Genomic DNA, 16,989 nt, shown 5'->3' with positions numbered 1-16,989 from the left:
TATAGATCTCTCTCGCAGACGCACTTTTTTTCTTTTTAAGCCACAAGTGATTTAAGGAGCAAGTCCAACATTTGGGTAAAATCCCTGCACATCAATATCAATGACACTGATCTATTTGTTACTCTCATGAAGTGTTGCTTGCCAACTATATTTCTTAAAATGTCTGTTGCTGATGACGTCTTATGAGATGTTGGCTTATGAATATGAGTAATAGCTTAAGAGAAAATGTGTGCATTGACCAATGTTATTCCTGCCCTCCATTGTTTTCACTAGTCAACTATTTGACCTCCTTTCAAGATCCTCAGCTTTATAGTAGGCTACAAATAATCAATTGAGCCCGAGTCATATTACCCACCGCTTGCTTTTCCGTAATGACTAAGTTGTAAAATTACACAGTGCACTGTATATTAGTCTACATATGGCAATCATTAATGAGAAGTGTTTTGAAAAAGACAAAGACTAATGCTTCAATTGTCCAAATCAAAAGCTTTATTTTTTTCTTTGAATTAATACAGGTTATGGATGGCTTTTTGTCCTAGATTTAGACAGGATAAATCAAAATGCCCACGTTTGGGCTCATGCGCAACATAAAAGGAAAACACGGAACAAAAACGACAAACAAAACAAAAGTTTACTATATAAATAGTTATTAATAATGCTTACTATGTTTTGTCACGTGAGAGAACTTGGGAAAGTTGCATTTAAATTTGAATGAAAAAAAATGTTATACATCTTCTTGAATTGGAATCCTGTATCCTGTAATATTAATGCTGGTAATCAATAATGTCAGAGGACTTACAGAATATTATTGTGTTGCTGAAACGACTAAACACTGTGGAGTGGGTGGACTCAAAATTCTGGACCCAGCCCAATCACCCACACACGTACACACAGTTGTGGTCATGAGACATTCAGTCCATTCAGTCAGCGACATTCAGGCCTGGGATTAAGTTTAGTGAGCTGCAGCAACACAGAAGGTACGTGGGAGCCAAAGGTATTTATACTTGTGTAATGTTAGACAAAGGTCCAGCATAGTATGCAGCTTTGTAGCAGGTTTTATGCATGTTTTTCCCCCGTTAAAAGGTATTTCAACAGCAGCAGGGTGTTTGTATTCAATACAAATGAATTAGTGACGCAGCAAAGAAACGTTTTCCTCTTTGGTTATCATAGGTTTCGTTTCTCCCTCAGCGTCACAATGGCCGACATGGACGAGAGTCAGTTTTCTCTGATGTGTCTGGAGGATGAGCTGACCTGCTGCATCTGTCTTGGTACTTTTAACTGTCCGGTGACAATTCCCTGCGGGCACAATTTCTGCCAGGACTGCCTGCTCGACTCCTGGCAGGACTCTGACTACAGCTGTCCGCAGTGTCGGACCGTCTTCCCCACCAAACCGGAGCTAAAGAAAAACACGGTCCTCTGCTCGGTCGTGGAGACCTTTAAGAGCAAAAGCGAGGTTATTCTGACCGCAGAAGATAACAAAGCCAAGAAAAAGGATGTCATACGTTGTGATACATGCATGGAGGCAGAAGCGTCCCAAACCTGCCTCACCTGTATGGCCTCTTTCTGTGAGGAGCACCTGCGTCCTCACCGGGAAAATCCGAAATTTAGCGTCCACCAGCTGATTGAGCCTGTCGGCGACCTGTCTGAGCACATCTGCACGGACCACCACAAGCTGATGGAGTTCTTCTGCAGCGATCACAGCCAAGCCATCTGCAGCCTCTGCCTCCAGCAAGTTCATAAAGGATGCTCCTTCATGTCTCCTGAGGAGCAGAGGAACCTCAAAGAGGTGTGTGTGCGTTCACCTGATGTGACATAGTTTACTGGGCAAACAGACCTTTTGGCCACACGGCCATTTTGACATCAAATAGTAGGTAAACACAGGTGTTCCCTATGACACTAATTAAGGTCCAGTTCCATTCAGGTTAAACAGAGTCAGGGTGCTGCTAAAAAATGTTTTTGCTGCAATAAATGGAACAGCGCCCTAATTAATATCATTGGAAACACCTGTGTTTGTGAGGTCAAAATGGCTGCTGTAAAAAAAGTCCATTAGTCTTATGAATTGATCATTTGACATTCTTCGAGGTGCTGGTAGGTAGAGTTTGTCACCTTTGGAGAGAGCCAGGCTAGCTGTTTCCTGTGTTTTTGCTCCTGCTATATGGACTGTTAGAAGTGTTACTTGATCAATCCTATCTGTAATAACTTTAATGACCTTCACTTTAAGGTTATTATAAACCTGGCTAATCTAGCTATCAAGGAAACTAAAACTTCTTTATATAAGCTTAACATAAATGTACAGTACAATGAGTTATTTCGACTATTACACTAGGATCGTTATAAATATGACTTTTTTTTTTTTTTAATTGTTAGAAAAGGGACAGTCTGTGCAGCTATTTTAAATACATGCTATATAAAATGCATTGTTTGGTTTGGAAAGACTATACACTGAGGCTGTACAAGACATAACATCATTTCCTTTGGATCTGTTTCAGTCCGACCTCAGAGACAAGTTGGGTTTGCTGGACGGGAAGATTGAGAGGACTGAGACGGTTATGTTTCAAATCAATGACACACAGAGCAAGCTGAAGGTAACATTTATTTGTTTGATTTCCAGTTTTATTAATAATACTAAACAAATGAATTATTTATTATTTGAAGTAAAGGGTGAAGTTACTTACATGAATTCAGTTTACTTGTCCTTTAATTTACTGTATTTATGATTCCTCATTATCTTTGCATAGGATGCAGCAACCAAAAGGAAGACAGCATTTGCTGCCGTGTTTCAGCAAATGCATGATATGTTGGCCCAAGTAGAATGTGAGGCCCAGCATGTGGTGGACTGCGAACTGGAGACTGGTCAAAAGAAACTTTGTGACTTCATGAAGAGGTTAACTGAGAATACTGAGAACATGAGAAAAGCCAGAGAAGATGTCAACAATTTGCTGAGTCAATCCCAAACCCTGGCTTTTCTACAGGTAGGGGAAAAGATGGGAGATTGGATGCATGCCATGTTTCAGCCATCACAATTCAAAATCAAAGACTGGGCATGCCTATACTGGACGATTGCTTGTCCCCTGAAAGTGCTGCTTATCCAATGTCCATGTCTACCAAATGCAAAAGTCCAAAGTTTAATATAAGACCTGCACCACATTCAACACTGCATTTTTCTGGGTCCTTTGAAATACACCTGCTAAGTGCGATGATCAGATGAAGACAGGCGTATACACGTACAAACAGATTCCTCGCTTCAGAGTTAAAAAGCTGGAAGGATTAGTCGAACAACAGTATTGTGACAAGTTTCAGCTGTAATTTTAACAATTCTATACTATCAAAAAAAGAGAACAGTGCAAGCTGGCACGGACTACACCTGTTACATCTTAAATAACTTAAATAAAAAACACACATCTCGTTCATTTCTTAACTTTTTCATTCATTCCTCACAGGCTTCAGTCGACTTGCCCCGGGCTGTAAAGTTTGACCCATACGCCCCTCGAATCAACCTGGACTCCAAGAAGGTGATAGCAACGCAGGCCTTTGCTGCTGCACTGAAGGAACATCTGACAGAGATGTTTAAACAGCCCGTTGAGGCCAGACAAGTGATGCTTAAACCAGGTGAATGTCCTCGACTGTTTTACATGTGGAGATGCTTTATGAAGCCAGTCATGTCCCATTTTGCTGTGGAACTTAACACTCTCACTGTTGCATCTGATGGTTGATGGTGTGTTTTGTGGCGGTGGACTAACTGCTTGAAATTTAGTGTAGATAAATTTCTTCTCTTTGTGTAAACTTTGTACCTGAGATCTTCAGGAACGGCTGTGGCTCAGTGGGTATTTCACTAAGTGAAGGATTGGTGGTTTGTTCTCCAGCTTCCCACATGTTGAAGTGTCCTTGGGCAAGACACTGAAAGCCAAAGTGCTCCAGATGGTAGCACTGGTACTTGCTGCCATCGGTGAGTGTGAATGGCTGAGAAAAAGGCAAAGTTTAAAACAAAATGTAAATCCAATCTATTTACTATTCGCAGATGAAAAAGCAGATCCTGTTTCAGGAGGTGCTGGATCTCAGCCAAAATCTGGTATGTTCTTCTCTGTGGTATCATTGTTGTAGCATTAAACCTGAATATAGTAGAATCAATATCATCAATATGTGTGTGGTGTAAGAATTGTAAAACCATTTGATAAGCATTTTGTTACACAAAACTGTTCGGTGTGATTAAATCAAAATGTCTTTCAACATCACCATCTCTGCTTCAGAACAACCAGATCCCCAGCAGCAAGGGCAGCCCATGTCCCACAGCTCAGGTTTTCCATCCATGCAGCCATTCATCCAGACAGTGCCTGTACCTGTTTACATCGGAGGACATGGAGGCTGGAATCCACAGTACGGACGTGGCCAGTCAGCAGGCCCTAACAGGGGTCCTCCATTTAAGGGAGGACAAAGGCCAGGTACGTATGATATAAACGTACAATCAAATTGTCAAATCGATAATGACAGTACGATTAAGAAATTCAAACAGTGTAAGAGACTTACAAGATATATAAACTCTGTCATAGATACATGAAGATCCACTAGTAAACAAATACCATGTATATCACTGATTGTTTTTTGTTATCAGCGATAGGGCTGGGCAATATGGACCAAAAGTCATATCTCAGTATTTTTTAGCTGAATGGCGATACTTGATATATATCGATATTTTTTTCTGTGATTTCATACGTCAATGGCCCACTGGTAATTTGCACTCCCACCACTCATATTGCAAATCCCACAATGCACTGCAATAGCTGACACACAGGTCACCTGTGCACCACCTCTAACCCCGCTGCTTCGGTTGTTTAATGACACACTAATAGTGTTCCAATGTTGACAACTTAGTGTCTTTGTCACTATATTTAGTGACTTTTCAGACCCTCCAGCGATTTGTTTTTTTTCCCAAAAAGCGACTAGTACCAAATCTAGTGACTTTTTCTGGAGTTATTGGAGATTCTGACGTGATCAAGGGGAAAAAAAGGGAACTGGCAGCTCAAGGGAAGAAATGTATAGTCATTTTTTAAACGCAAAATAAACTCTATCGATTATAAAAAGCCCATCCCATATTTTTACTGGAAATAGGTCGATCATGATCAGCATCGACCTGTGCATCCCTACAGTTGGATTCAGTTTGTTTTTCTTTTTCTGACAGCCATATTAATTTAATGAATTAGGAGTTCAAATAAGCACTTAGATGTTGTAGATGGTTCCATATGATTCCTTTTTTATTTTTGACATTTGGCCTTGCAGATAGTGTTGGTACTTCTTGTCCAGGTTGTGAGATATCTGTCTCTGAGGTTTCTGCTGACACTGGAATACAATATGAGATGACTGGAATTTTGTGAATGGTGCTCACAGCATTGAAAAACAACAGATGGATATCTCAAAACAAGTACATTAAAGCTAAGACTACAATATGAATGTCTAGATATTACAAGGTGCATGCTGTTTTGTTATTTGAGTCCACTGGCTAAACACTAACAGTCTATTTATATGAATGCAATGAATTAATTCTTGTCTTCTTTAATAAAACAAATGTGTTTCATGTTGCTGTTTTCATTTTTCTGATACAGACAAGAAAAGTGATGGCGGTCAACAACACTCCCACAGTACGTCATTTTCCTTAAGTTCTTTTGCACACTTACATTTGATTTATGAATGTTACCAGCTCTGTCTATTTCTCAGATCTTACATCTTAACCAGATGTGATTATGACATGGACAAATAAGAAATTCAGTGGTTTTGTGGGTAATAATCAAAGCTCTTTTTGTTGTTAGATGTAGGCTTGTGTTCTGAACAGAAGCTGTTTTAGTGTTTTGACTCTCAGATGTGTCACACAAGTAGCACCTGTCTGCCTGCAGCCTTCAGGACAGCAGCTGACTGAAGTTCACAAGGAATTTTCCACTATAAAGCTATAAAGCATGTAGCCCTTCTTATATACCTATACCACCTAAATTGCTTGTGGCTGCAAGAGCAACCTCCTTCAGTAAAAAACTACATATTCAGGTGTTCACATTATTTACACCTATTTAGCTCGACAGAGTTCAAAACCTTGTCAGTTGTCACACTATGGCAAACTCCTGAAGACACATTTTGTGTTTTTACTTCAGAACAAGACAAAAAGCCCCACAGTGGACCGGGAGGACATCAGCCAAGTGGAAAAGGATCCGACTCCACTAAGAAGGACAATCCCAGAAGCCACCCTTCAGGAGGGAAACCAAATAAAAACCATCCAGGGCCTCATAAAAAATAACTGGATGCAGCTTTTTACTTAAGCCATTTGCTCCTCTCGGGAGCATAGGCCATTGACAAAATTGTCATTCACTTCACTCAGTTGTTGGTGGTTCTTTCAAAAATGTTCCTGTATTTTTCTTGTTGCTTGGTGGATCCAGTTCAGGGCTTGTAGGGTGAGATTTTGTCTGAGTGTCCAATCCAACTCAACTTTCCTTTAATTTTAAACCTTTGTTTAATTATTTAAACCTGACATACACATAAGGAATTTATGTTTGCAGCCTGTTTGTCGTGTGCTTTGTTGTTCTGCATGTTTCAGCTCTATACACCATATGTACTTTGGTGTTAAGATGTGTTTTGAGTTTCACATCGTCCACCCTAGCTTTTCTGATTGTGCTTGCTTATAGATGTAGCAGATTAATCATTATAGAGAAGCAAATACAACAAAACAAGGAGAGACTTGGTGAATTAAAATAAGTCAGTCACATGACAGGGAGTGACACTATTCTATTGCATTCTAAATGCCTAAATAAACAGTTTTTGCACGATGAAGTTTATCTGTAAATGAAGGGCGGTAGCAGTTGCTTGGAAATGAACACGACATTTGACTCATTTGTTAGCTTGTTTAATGACTAACATCCAACTGGAATGATGTCAAGAACGTGGCTGCTGTGATCTCTGACTGTGGAAAGCAGCAGCTAGCAGTTAGTAGAGAAAAATTAAAACACAGAGACACAGTATCTATCTGAAAATATTTATGGGAATGTCTTCAAATTACATTCAGTTCAATCCAAATCTGGTTGTCATCTGTAGTAACAACTTGACCGAACCCTCTTTACCACTTTTGTAAATTGCTGTTATATGATTATTACCAATAAAAGCTCAATCTCACACACTTTCACTTACTTTAGCAGAGGCCACATAAGGCTTTCTTTCAGGATCGTTCTGTACGTTCGCATCAGCCAGGATTCACTCATTTATACAGATATTTGACAGCAAAGAATAAAGCCTATTCCAATATATATTAATTAATGATAGCATTTTGGTACAAACAACATCGTGAAATCTGCCTTCCCAAATTGAGTCGATATAAATACTGTTTTATATCCGCCAAGCTTTGACAATTACAAACTACTATGAATTGAGAGCATTCAAAACATCAGTCACCATACCCCAAACCCTAGAACAAGAAAAACGTATTTAGCCACGCTAGCAACATGAGGGATAATAGTCATCACATACCAGGGAACAAATCCAGGGCAAAAAAATGTTGGCACCTAAAAAATATAAATGTTATGTAACCAAATGTTATGTGAATCAATAGTCATTGTCCGTGCTATACTATTTATGGACAATTACATCCAATCAAACCCGCATAACCAAGTTGCTTACTTACACAAATCAAGCTCAACATTTTAAACTTTTCACATAATAGCCAAACTTATGCATCTAGGAGAAAAGCATAGGTTTGAAGTCATATTTCTGACAATCTGACAGCTCTAAAACACAATGTTTACTCTTGGTTTAGCTCAGTTTTGGTCTCTAGCATGTAGGCCTCTCTGGCCACTAAGCTAGCACACTAGCCAGCTACTATTGTATCTGTGTGCGTTTTATGTTAGGCATAAATGTGTCGTGGCTTTGTCTGAAAACAGCCAACAAATATGGCTGGAGATTCAACTCAAATTTTAAGTTTGCAAGACATGAAGCCAAAACTGTGAACTGAAAGACCCTAAATTACATCTGAGAGAGAGAGAGAAAAAAAAAAGAGTTGGTGTTCCTCACTTTGAGTGACCCATTTCACATGACATGGCTATTTTATTTGTATATTTTCAAATACTACTAATTACTATTAGAAATAATAACTCTTCACATATTTACCAGTCTAGCTTTAAGCTGCATTTCTTATTTTATGCTAATGTTTAGCATCTCCCATTAGAGAAATCTGTCTAGAACTTAAGTGTTTGATTGATTTGACTTTGACCTGCCGGTGATGTTAAATATGTGGTAAAGGATCTAAAAATGATTAGGATTGTATTTCTCTGGGGGACCACCGATATCTGTACCAGATTGTGCCACAATTCATCAAAACAGTGGAGGTATTTCACTTGTAAACTGTTTTCAACTAGAGCCAAGCTGCTAGTGTGGCTAAAAACCAGCCAACAAACCACAGTACATTTCAGCAAATTCAGTGCAACATCACACACACGCGCACACACAAACTGGTAAACATGGATAAGGTAAAAGATCAAACAGGTGTCCTTGAGCAAGAAGACATTCACCTAACAAATACAGGGTGATGAAACCATGCCAAGGAGGTGCATATTCCAAAAGCATAGGCATCACGCGGCTAAAAACTGATCCCTGTTCAGCCTTATGAGCAGCAAGTTGGCCCCCGGTTCCTAAGAAAGTGTCAGCAGACTTTTCGGATATGGCTGTGAGCAACAGGCAATTACTTTGTCGTTCTGCAATGAACAGGACCACCTCGAATGGCTAAATGAAAAGTCTCTATAGGTAAGCTATTTGACAGACAGAAACACAAATTACCTCTTGCACACATTATGTGGAGTACAAGAAAGATGCAACCAATGAGTCACCTGAACACAACACAGACAAGTACATGCAAGAAACTGAGAGTACTAATATTGAACTGCTCAGGATAAGTAGAAGACCCTGTCTACAGAAAACACTGTCTTTAGTCTGCCACCTTGTGGCAACTATTTGGTAAAACACAAATGATGAAAATGCAAGAGGACGACTTGAATAATGTAAGATCACATGGGACATCTTAATCTCATCAGCAGTTATCACAATCGGCAGCGACATAACATCATGGCGTAAAGTTCGTCCTCTATCCTAAGCAGTGAGACATATCTATCAGTGTAAGTGTCAAAACAGTGCAGCACACAATATGTAAACAGGAAGAGCTATGTAAAGAAGAGGAAAAACAAAGGTTTTACATGTAGGCAACACAAGTCCTCTCAACAACAGTTACTTGGCAGTACTTTCAAAGTAAACAACTCTGGCTGTTTGCTGTACCTCCTTCAGCAAAGTTAGTTTCAAGACTCTATCTTAAGAGTTTCAGTATGTCATGAAGTAAGCAAACCAGCATCCATGACCAGTGATTGACAACACATCTGTAACAAAGCCCACACCCCACCAAGATTCAGAGCTTTTGTCCAACACACACATTTCAAAGCCTGATTTTAGGTGACAGATGTACTAGACACTTGAAAACTTGTTGTGACGAGGAGCCGGAAAAGGGAAACAGTTTTATACTTCACCGACCATCGACTGGAGTCTACTAGGACTCTAAATCTTTTGCAGAAAATGTTTTTGCTGTTTGTTTGTGCTCTTATCGAAAAAAATAAAAATAAAATCATTAACGTGCCTTCAGCCAAACATCCACTTCACATCGATCGCGACAGCACTCTGTATTCTCTCCTGTGTTTCTACTCGACTGAGACATGGCTTTGAGGGGATTTGGTCAATTGAACCTGGGCGACTTGCTAAAAATGGCTCACTGATGCCTGCAAAGCTGCACTGGGCACTCAGTTGTATATACAGTATAATAAATACAGTATAGAGGACTATAGATATCTATGGCACAAGGGATCAGTGCAAATAAACAGCACTATTTCTCCGAAACATTCTCCTCCTCCTGACTCTCCGAGTCCCACCTGTGGAGGGGGAACTGCCTGAGCTCTGGGTTATAATATATGAGTGATGTGGAGATAAAAAACCCAAAACAAAGTGACCTGTCCAACCCCTGTGAGCTCTCTGAAAACATCTGAAATGATTACACAGGAAAACACCTATTCTCATCAACATGATTTGAGGATAAAGTGTGTTCAAATGAAGGATTAATAAGAAACCAGGCTGCATGAAGAAGACAGAAACTGACATAAGAGGAGCTTCACATCACATAATATTCAGGGTGGGTCATGCACGAGCAGAGGTCGGCCCCGGTGGCCTGGGTGAGTCTTGAGGGGTGGGACTCTCTGTCTCAGAGGCGCTGGATTCGTCGTCGTCATCGTCCGTCTGCTCGGCGCTGTGGTACAGCATGAGGGCCTGGGTCTTATGGGTGATGGTGATCGTGCAGGGACCCTGGGCCCACGGCTCCCCGTCCACCTGCATGGGCATCTTGGAGCTCTTGAGAACCAGCTAGAGAGGATAAAGATAACACAGACAGCTGAATATGAGAGGTACTGAGCAGGGGATGTGTGTATGTGGTCAGTGATGGTGGTTACCACCACATCTGGTGCTCACAGCTCCCAGCAATTCACAGACAGAAGCGCTGAACACATTGCCATTTGCTGACCTTAGTCTGTCAGGCTATGAGCTGTCTGACCACCTGACTGAAACAAGTTGGGGCTGCAGGTATGTCAGCAGACACTTCCTGGATGTTAGGTCTCTATCAATGAATCTAAACACTGTAGACTTAAAGACAGTCTATAATATAGGCCTAAAGACTAATTTAATGATAATGTGTACGCTTGAAGCTAAAGTATCTCAGAGTCTTGTTCACGAGTGATGGGAACATGGAGCGTGAGATGGACCAGCAGGTCGGTGCGGCATCTGCAGTACCGCGTACACTGTACCAGACTGTGGGTCCGGGAAAGAGGCAGCGGAGTCGGAAGGCAAAGCTCTCGATTTTCCAGTTGATCTATGTTTCAACCCTCACCAATGGTCATGAGCTTTTGGTAGTGAGTGAAAGAATGAGATCGGGGATACAAGCAGCCGAAATGAGCTTCCTCTGCCAGGTGGTCGGACTCAGTCTTAAGAGATAGGGTGAAGAGCTCAGACATCCAGAGGGAGCTCGGAATAAAGCCACTGCTCTTTCACGTCGAAAGGAGCCAGCTGAGGTGGTTCGGACGACTGCTTAGGAGGTGTTCCAGAGAACGTTCAAATGAGAGGAGACCCCAGGGCACACAGAGAACTTGCTGGAGGGACTATAAAGCCCTCTAGCCTGGGAACGCCTCTGGAATGGATTGTATTGCTGGGGAGAAGGACATATGGAGCCACTGCAACCCGACCCCAGATGGATTGATTCACAAGGTTCTTTTTTTTTTTTAACCCTTGATGTTGTGTTCCTGCACTTGGTTTTTCACCTTTAGTTAGCAACATTGTTTTGATGACATGGTAAGGCTGACTATGTAATTAACACTAAAATTGTGTGCTTTCATTTATTTATTTATACTTAGTCATCTTTTTGTCCTTCATAAAAAAACAGGATGATGTGTGAAAATGAGCAAAGCAACGAGAGCATATGCAGGCGGCGGGAGGTGTGCGCTTAATGCGATTCTGTCGAGGCAGATGGCAGTGAAAACTAATTTGACTCCCTTATTGTCTTCCTCCATACCCACTTATTGAGGTAAACAGGAAGCACTGTGGCAGAACCACAGCATGTGTGTGGCGTGCGTGCGTGCGTGCGTATTATTGTCTTACTCTGACAGTGTGGGCCTGTCCCAGCCGTACAGGATTGGCCAGCTTGACCTGGATCTGAGCACAGTGGAAGGAGCCAAACACGCCCACAACCTCCAGCAGACCATCATCCAGCCTGCGGGGCGAGACAGGAAACAACACTGCTGCTCACGCCTGGTTGCCATGGTAACCTGGGGCACTTGATATAAACACTTAAGAATACCAGAGTATAAAAACAAGATCGAAGTTCAGCTTATTCCTGATTTTCATGACTATAAACAGATCGTTTGATGCTCTCTTACCGTGTAGGGGGGCACGGCTCATCCCCCATACCCTCCCAGAGTCTGCAGCCTCCACCCCAATAGCCAATGTTACAAACAATGATGCCCTCCAGACTGGGCAGCTCCACCCTCTCCCCATCCAACTCCAGCTGTGGTAGAAAACACACACATACACACAAATCACAGTACTGACAATCACTTCCCCTCTGTCCTCCTCTGCCCTGGCAGCACTATGTCAGAGATGTCACACAGTATTTGCATGTTACTATCTAGAGCCGGAGTCCTAGGGGGGTCTTCAGAGTTACTGTGGGAGGGCTTGTGTAGCAGACCACTGCTATGAATAATGGACTATGGAATCAACTCTGATGATTAACTCTGGAGAACTAGAGCAGATAAAATCATTTTTAAAAATAAATAATTAGATGCAAAAATATGGATTCCTCTGTGTAAGAAGTTTAATGATGAATTTGCCATAAAAGAATAATCATAGTATCATGGTAGGTTACTCATGAGCGCTTGTGCAATCATGTGACCTAGCTATATAGGCCACCCTACACGTTATTGTAGGCCCAGTTTTATACAGGAATATAGTAGGGACCTCAGCTCTGTCCAGGTCCTATTAGACCTATGGAGTAGAGAGTAGATCTTGTGCACAGGTTAGAACCTGTACTTGATCTTTGAGGCTGATACTAAAACAACACTTAACACGTAACTGAAACCAACATTTTGATCCTTTATACTTAGTTAAGAAAGAGGAGGGAATGGGAATCTTTCACCCTGGGCCCCATTTTCCTGTTTTTTATGTCTAAGTATATAATGACCCCTACAATATTTGCAATTGTGCAACATCTGCTTTTTTGACACTGACAGGCTCAGACTGGTATGCAGAGGATCATACAGAGACGTTTTTGTTGTAGAGTAAGTTCCTTTTTGTTTAACCAGATCCAGCCGTTAAATGGCTCTGCTCAAAGACACCGAGCTTTACTGACAAAAACATTTTACGTTGCATAACGTAGGAGCTGCTGGTCTGTCCGAGTAACGCAGCAAGAAGCAGTTACTTTGTTTGTTTCCAGAAACAAGTTTCATCAACCACAAAAGCTTGTTTTCTTCCAGAAGCTCAGACACAATTGAGAAACTCCTAAAAATGTGCTATTATATTTACTCTTGTTTATTTCGGTCGTGTTGGAAAGCATCCCGATGTGGAATTTAGGGCAGAAGTTTGTGACTTGCAGCCAAGAATATCACAAAAGTGAAGGCAGAATTAAGTTCATCACATGAACAGGACTACCGTACCTCAATCCTCTTATCCAGATCCTTACATTCCTGCACTAAACAATCTTTGGTGCCATACAGGAAATAAACAGCCTGAGGGGAAAAAAACAAACAGGAGAGCATGTTTCAGTGTGATGTCTCGATGATAATTCAGAGGCTCTTTGTATTAACATTCAAATTCATATCCAGTAAACATTTGCACATGACCTATGTACTCAAATGAAGCGGTACAGACTCTCTGACCTTGTTGATGATGCGGCTAGAGAAGAAGGACGGCGTTTTCTCACGGTGCGTGTGGAAGTTGAGCGCCATCAGGGCGTCAGGTCCCACAGAGAAGTAGTTATTCATGGACAGAACCTGAGGAGGGCATGCAGTGTGTGTTTTATATGCACTGCCACGTGTGTGACACACAAAGACTGAATAACAACATATCCAAGTATGGATAAAACTGCAAAGAATCTGAAACTAAAGATCAAACTCGCCTTTGGTTTACGGAAGTAGAGGCCTTTTGAAGCCACCTGCACTTTCCATCTGAAAATCACTGTGTGTGTTATTAGCAGAACCAGAGAGACAAACAGGAGCATAGCTAGGATTTTAGAAATCATGAATCCAATGCTGACCAAGAGTTTGATACTACCTGTCCATTTTGACCACCTCTGCATCAAGGATGTTACGGAGAACCTGTTCCACAGGGATCTCTCCAGCGTACCCGGCACCCCAGCCTAAAGTGTTGGAAAGGTCATTTCCTGTCCCCAGGGGCAGGATGGTCACCCGTGGCATAAACTGGTCTTGGCCCTAAGATGGGAAAAGAGCAGCAGGTATGTTAGAAGTGGTGCTACACAGGTGGAGGTAACACTGCATCACGAACATAAAGAAAAAAAAAAAAAAAGATGCTGAGATATAAAGTCTTTTTTCACCTTCAGCTTCATAGTATCGATGGCATCCAGCACCCAGCCCACTGTGCCGTCACCCCCACACACCAGCACCCGGACACTCCCGGGAGGCAGCAGGGTACACAGCTGGAGAGCTTTGGAGGGATTCAGCTCAGACAGGTCGAACACCTGGAGGAAAGACCGGTTTACGAAATCTCTCTTTGGACTCACCGTGAGTGTTAAAGGATGATTCGTCTGTGAGAAAGTAAGAGGAGCTCTAGACTGACCTGTACAGGATTGAGCACGGTGCGAAATTCTCCCAGCAGAGCCTCCCCCATGTTATTACCGCTCCGCGTGTTAGCCAAGACCAGAACTGGAGTCCAGCCGCTGCCGCAGGAAGACGCCAGCTACAGAAACACAAACACACACACACACCAACGCTGGTTAAAGCAACTCTGGGACACCTACACCATGAGTCCACTGTAGCCACACACAACCCCGTCGCATCTTCAGCACCTTGCTGTACTCGTCGGGGTGCCTGCGGCGGAGCTTGTTGACACAGTAGAGGTAGTGAGGAGGGATGATGAGGCTGTGGAACTCGCCCAGGTCACACTGGTCTGCATCCTCCAGGCTGTCCATGCAGTCATCGTGCACGGTGGTCTGACACCACACACACCTGTATTAGGGACAGAAAAGCCTGTTAGACGGATCTTTACTGGCTGCAGGTGCTGGTCCTGGATCTGTGATGCATCATTATTAGCATTCATTTATGTAGTGATAGAGATTAATCCTGCTCATGTTGTGCCAACGCAGACAGCAGCAGTCAATTAGAGCAAATTAAATGACGTTGTAGCTCATTATGATATGACCATGGGTGATGGGTGTGTGTGCCTATCGTGTCAGTGTCTAGGAGCTCTTCATGGGCGCAAAAACAGCACAAAACAAGCGTCTTTTGCGCACAAACGCAGCTGCTCCACTGCACCTGTAGCACCCACCCACGCTTACCTGAAGTCGCAGAGCTTCGGCTGGGTCCCACACTGCTGTTTGCACACTGCACAGTAGCTGGCGAGGGGCACATTTCCGCGCACCCAGCGGTGCTCCATGGCTCCGTAGCGGCTGGAGGGGGCCATGATCTCCTTGCAGGAGAGGCTCCGGTCGGCCCGGCGCAGGCACTGCTCGTCGGCGCACACGCCGCAGCAGTCGCAGAAAGCCCCTTGGAGGATGTGCTGGGAGCACACGCAGCAGTAGGTGGGCTTGTTGAACAGGTCCGTGTAGTGCCAGCCGTGCTTGCTCTTGCGAAAGAAATCCTTCATGTGAGTTTTCCGCTTGGAGCGCTGGGCGCTGCACCACAGCGTGATGATGACCGGAACGACGACGGCCAGAGATGTCCAGAACAGCAGCGTCCACTCCTCCCGGGAGCCGCAGTCGTCCTGAGCCTCTTCCCCCTCCTTGTACATCTCTGCTGGGGTGTGATGCTAATGAGCGGAAATGAGTCCGGAGCAGAGCTGTGACAACAACAACAGGGAGCGGAGAGCGGACACACGCCACGTTTCCCCCGCGACGCTCATGTTCACGGACAGCAGCGGCACTCTGACTCCAACATGAGCTCAAATCTAAACATTTGCAGCTCTAACCAGCTGTAAACAGGAGGTCGACGACGTGACGTCGAACCAATGAGCTACCTCGCTACCTTTAGCTTCACCAGAGAGTGTTTAAATGTCGAGATGAGTCCGTTCACCAACGGGGGGGACGCACATGCGCACAAGCGTGGACCCTCTGTGCAAAGAGCATAGTGATGAAACAAGTATTATATCATTTTAATCCCTTAACAAAAGAAAAAGGATTAGTCAGATCACACTATAACACACTGCATTACTTTAGGTCCTCCATTCAGAACTACTTCCCCCAAATAAACAGATAGATAGATAGATAGATAGATAGATAGATAGATACTTTATTGATCCAGAAGGAAATTCAAGCATCCAGTAGCAGCATGCAAACATACATTAAACATACATTAGGATTAACCTATAACACAGGAGCCATACATTAAAATTGACCTGAGATAGATCAATATGTACAGATACATATAGTAATAAACGCATATGTTTATGTATGTTATGAGCAGGGTTCTGCCTGTTAAAAGGACGTTTTTCCTTGCCACTGTCGCCAAGTGCTTGCTCATGCAGGGAGTTGTTGCCTCTCTGTAAATAATATAAATAAAAAATAGTGTAAATACAGAGTACAATTTAGACCTGCTCTATATGGAAAGAGATAGCCTCTGTTATGATTTGGCACTATATAAATAAAATTGAATTGAATGTTATGCAGAATGCCTCCTGTCAGTGGTAGGGGGAGTAAAAGTACAAATTGAAAATTTACAAAAAATGTAAAAAATAATTTAAAGTTCTGCTCAATACACATACAAAATTATTATCAGCAAAATGTACAAAAATGTCAAAAGTAGAAGTACTTGGGGCACCCTACTAGAGCATACGTCCTGTGTATCAAGGCTAGCCTAGTCTACTGCAGCCTGGATCCTTTGCTGCATGTCATCACCTCTCTACCCTGAATGACTGTCTGTCTCCCCAGCAGTCTATAAAATAAAGCAGAAAATAGCAAATATTCATCGATTTTTTAAAGTACTCATTCTGCAGAAAAATATAATGTGCCTGATCTCCTGTTTTATATGAGATTGTTAGACTGATGCATCAGTGCATTATGTTGTTGAGGTGGAGTATGTTTTGTCTCTTTTGACCAGCGGTTTCCAACTTGGGCATCAGCACCTTCCAAATGATCACCAGATAAATCTGAGGAGTCGTGAGATGATTAAAAAGAAGTTAGGGTTCTCTTAAATCTTTACTCCTTGTACAATATTCTATAATTTG

General features: G+C 42.5%; 2 protein-coding genes across 5 annotated transcripts; one reads left to right on the top strand and one right to left on the bottom strand.

Annotated features, from left to right (window-relative positions):
• The first annotated feature begins 522 nt into the window (after positions 1 to 522).
• Positions 523 to 7,146, top strand: LOC104921552 (E3 ubiquitin/ISG15 ligase TRIM25). Of its 4 annotated transcripts, none has more exons than XM_010734124.3 (9): positions 523 to 977; positions 1,171 to 1,786; positions 2,490 to 2,585; positions 2,739 to 2,972; positions 3,441 to 3,609; positions 4,019 to 4,069; positions 4,248 to 4,439; positions 5,598 to 5,633; positions 6,135 to 7,146. In XM_010734124.3, exons 2-9 carry the CDS (start codon positions 1,196 to 1,198, stop codon positions 6,275 to 6,277), a joined length of 1,512 nt encoding a protein of 503 aa, XP_010732426.1. In that variant the 5' UTR covers positions 523 to 977; positions 1,171 to 1,195; the 3' UTR covers positions 6,278 to 7,146. The 4 variants fall into 4 exon arrangements, with proteins under 4 accessions (XP_010732426.1, XP_010732427.1, XP_010732428.1 ...); XM_010734125.3 differs by having other exon boundaries at positions 523 to 994; positions 1,189 to 1,786; XM_010734126.3 differs by having other exon boundaries at positions 523 to 994.
• Positions 6,998 to 15,891, bottom strand: dgke (diacylglycerol kinase, epsilon). Its single transcript, XM_010734121.3, has 11 exons — positions 15,107 to 15,891; positions 14,618 to 14,777; positions 14,389 to 14,508; positions 14,147 to 14,290; positions 13,867 to 14,024; positions 13,712 to 13,760; positions 13,473 to 13,586; positions 13,251 to 13,322; positions 11,979 to 12,106; positions 11,701 to 11,812; positions 6,998 to 10,416 (listed from the first exon to the last, which is right to left on the bottom strand). Exons 1-11 carry the CDS (start codon positions 15,556 to 15,558, stop codon positions 10,195 to 10,197), a joined length of 1,731 nt encoding a protein of 576 aa, XP_010732423.1. The 5' UTR covers positions 15,559 to 15,891; the 3' UTR covers positions 6,998 to 10,194.
• Positions 15,892 to 16,989: the final 1,098 nt, after the last annotated feature.

This window comes from Larimichthys crocea, chromosome X (genome assembly GCF_000972845.2).
Source record: "Larimichthys crocea isolate SSNF chromosome X, L_crocea_2.0, whole genome shotgun sequence".
NCBI lineage: Eukaryota > Metazoa > Chordata > Actinopteri > Sciaenidae > Larimichthys > Larimichthys crocea.
This window is presented reverse-complemented; position numbering and strand designations above follow the sequence as displayed.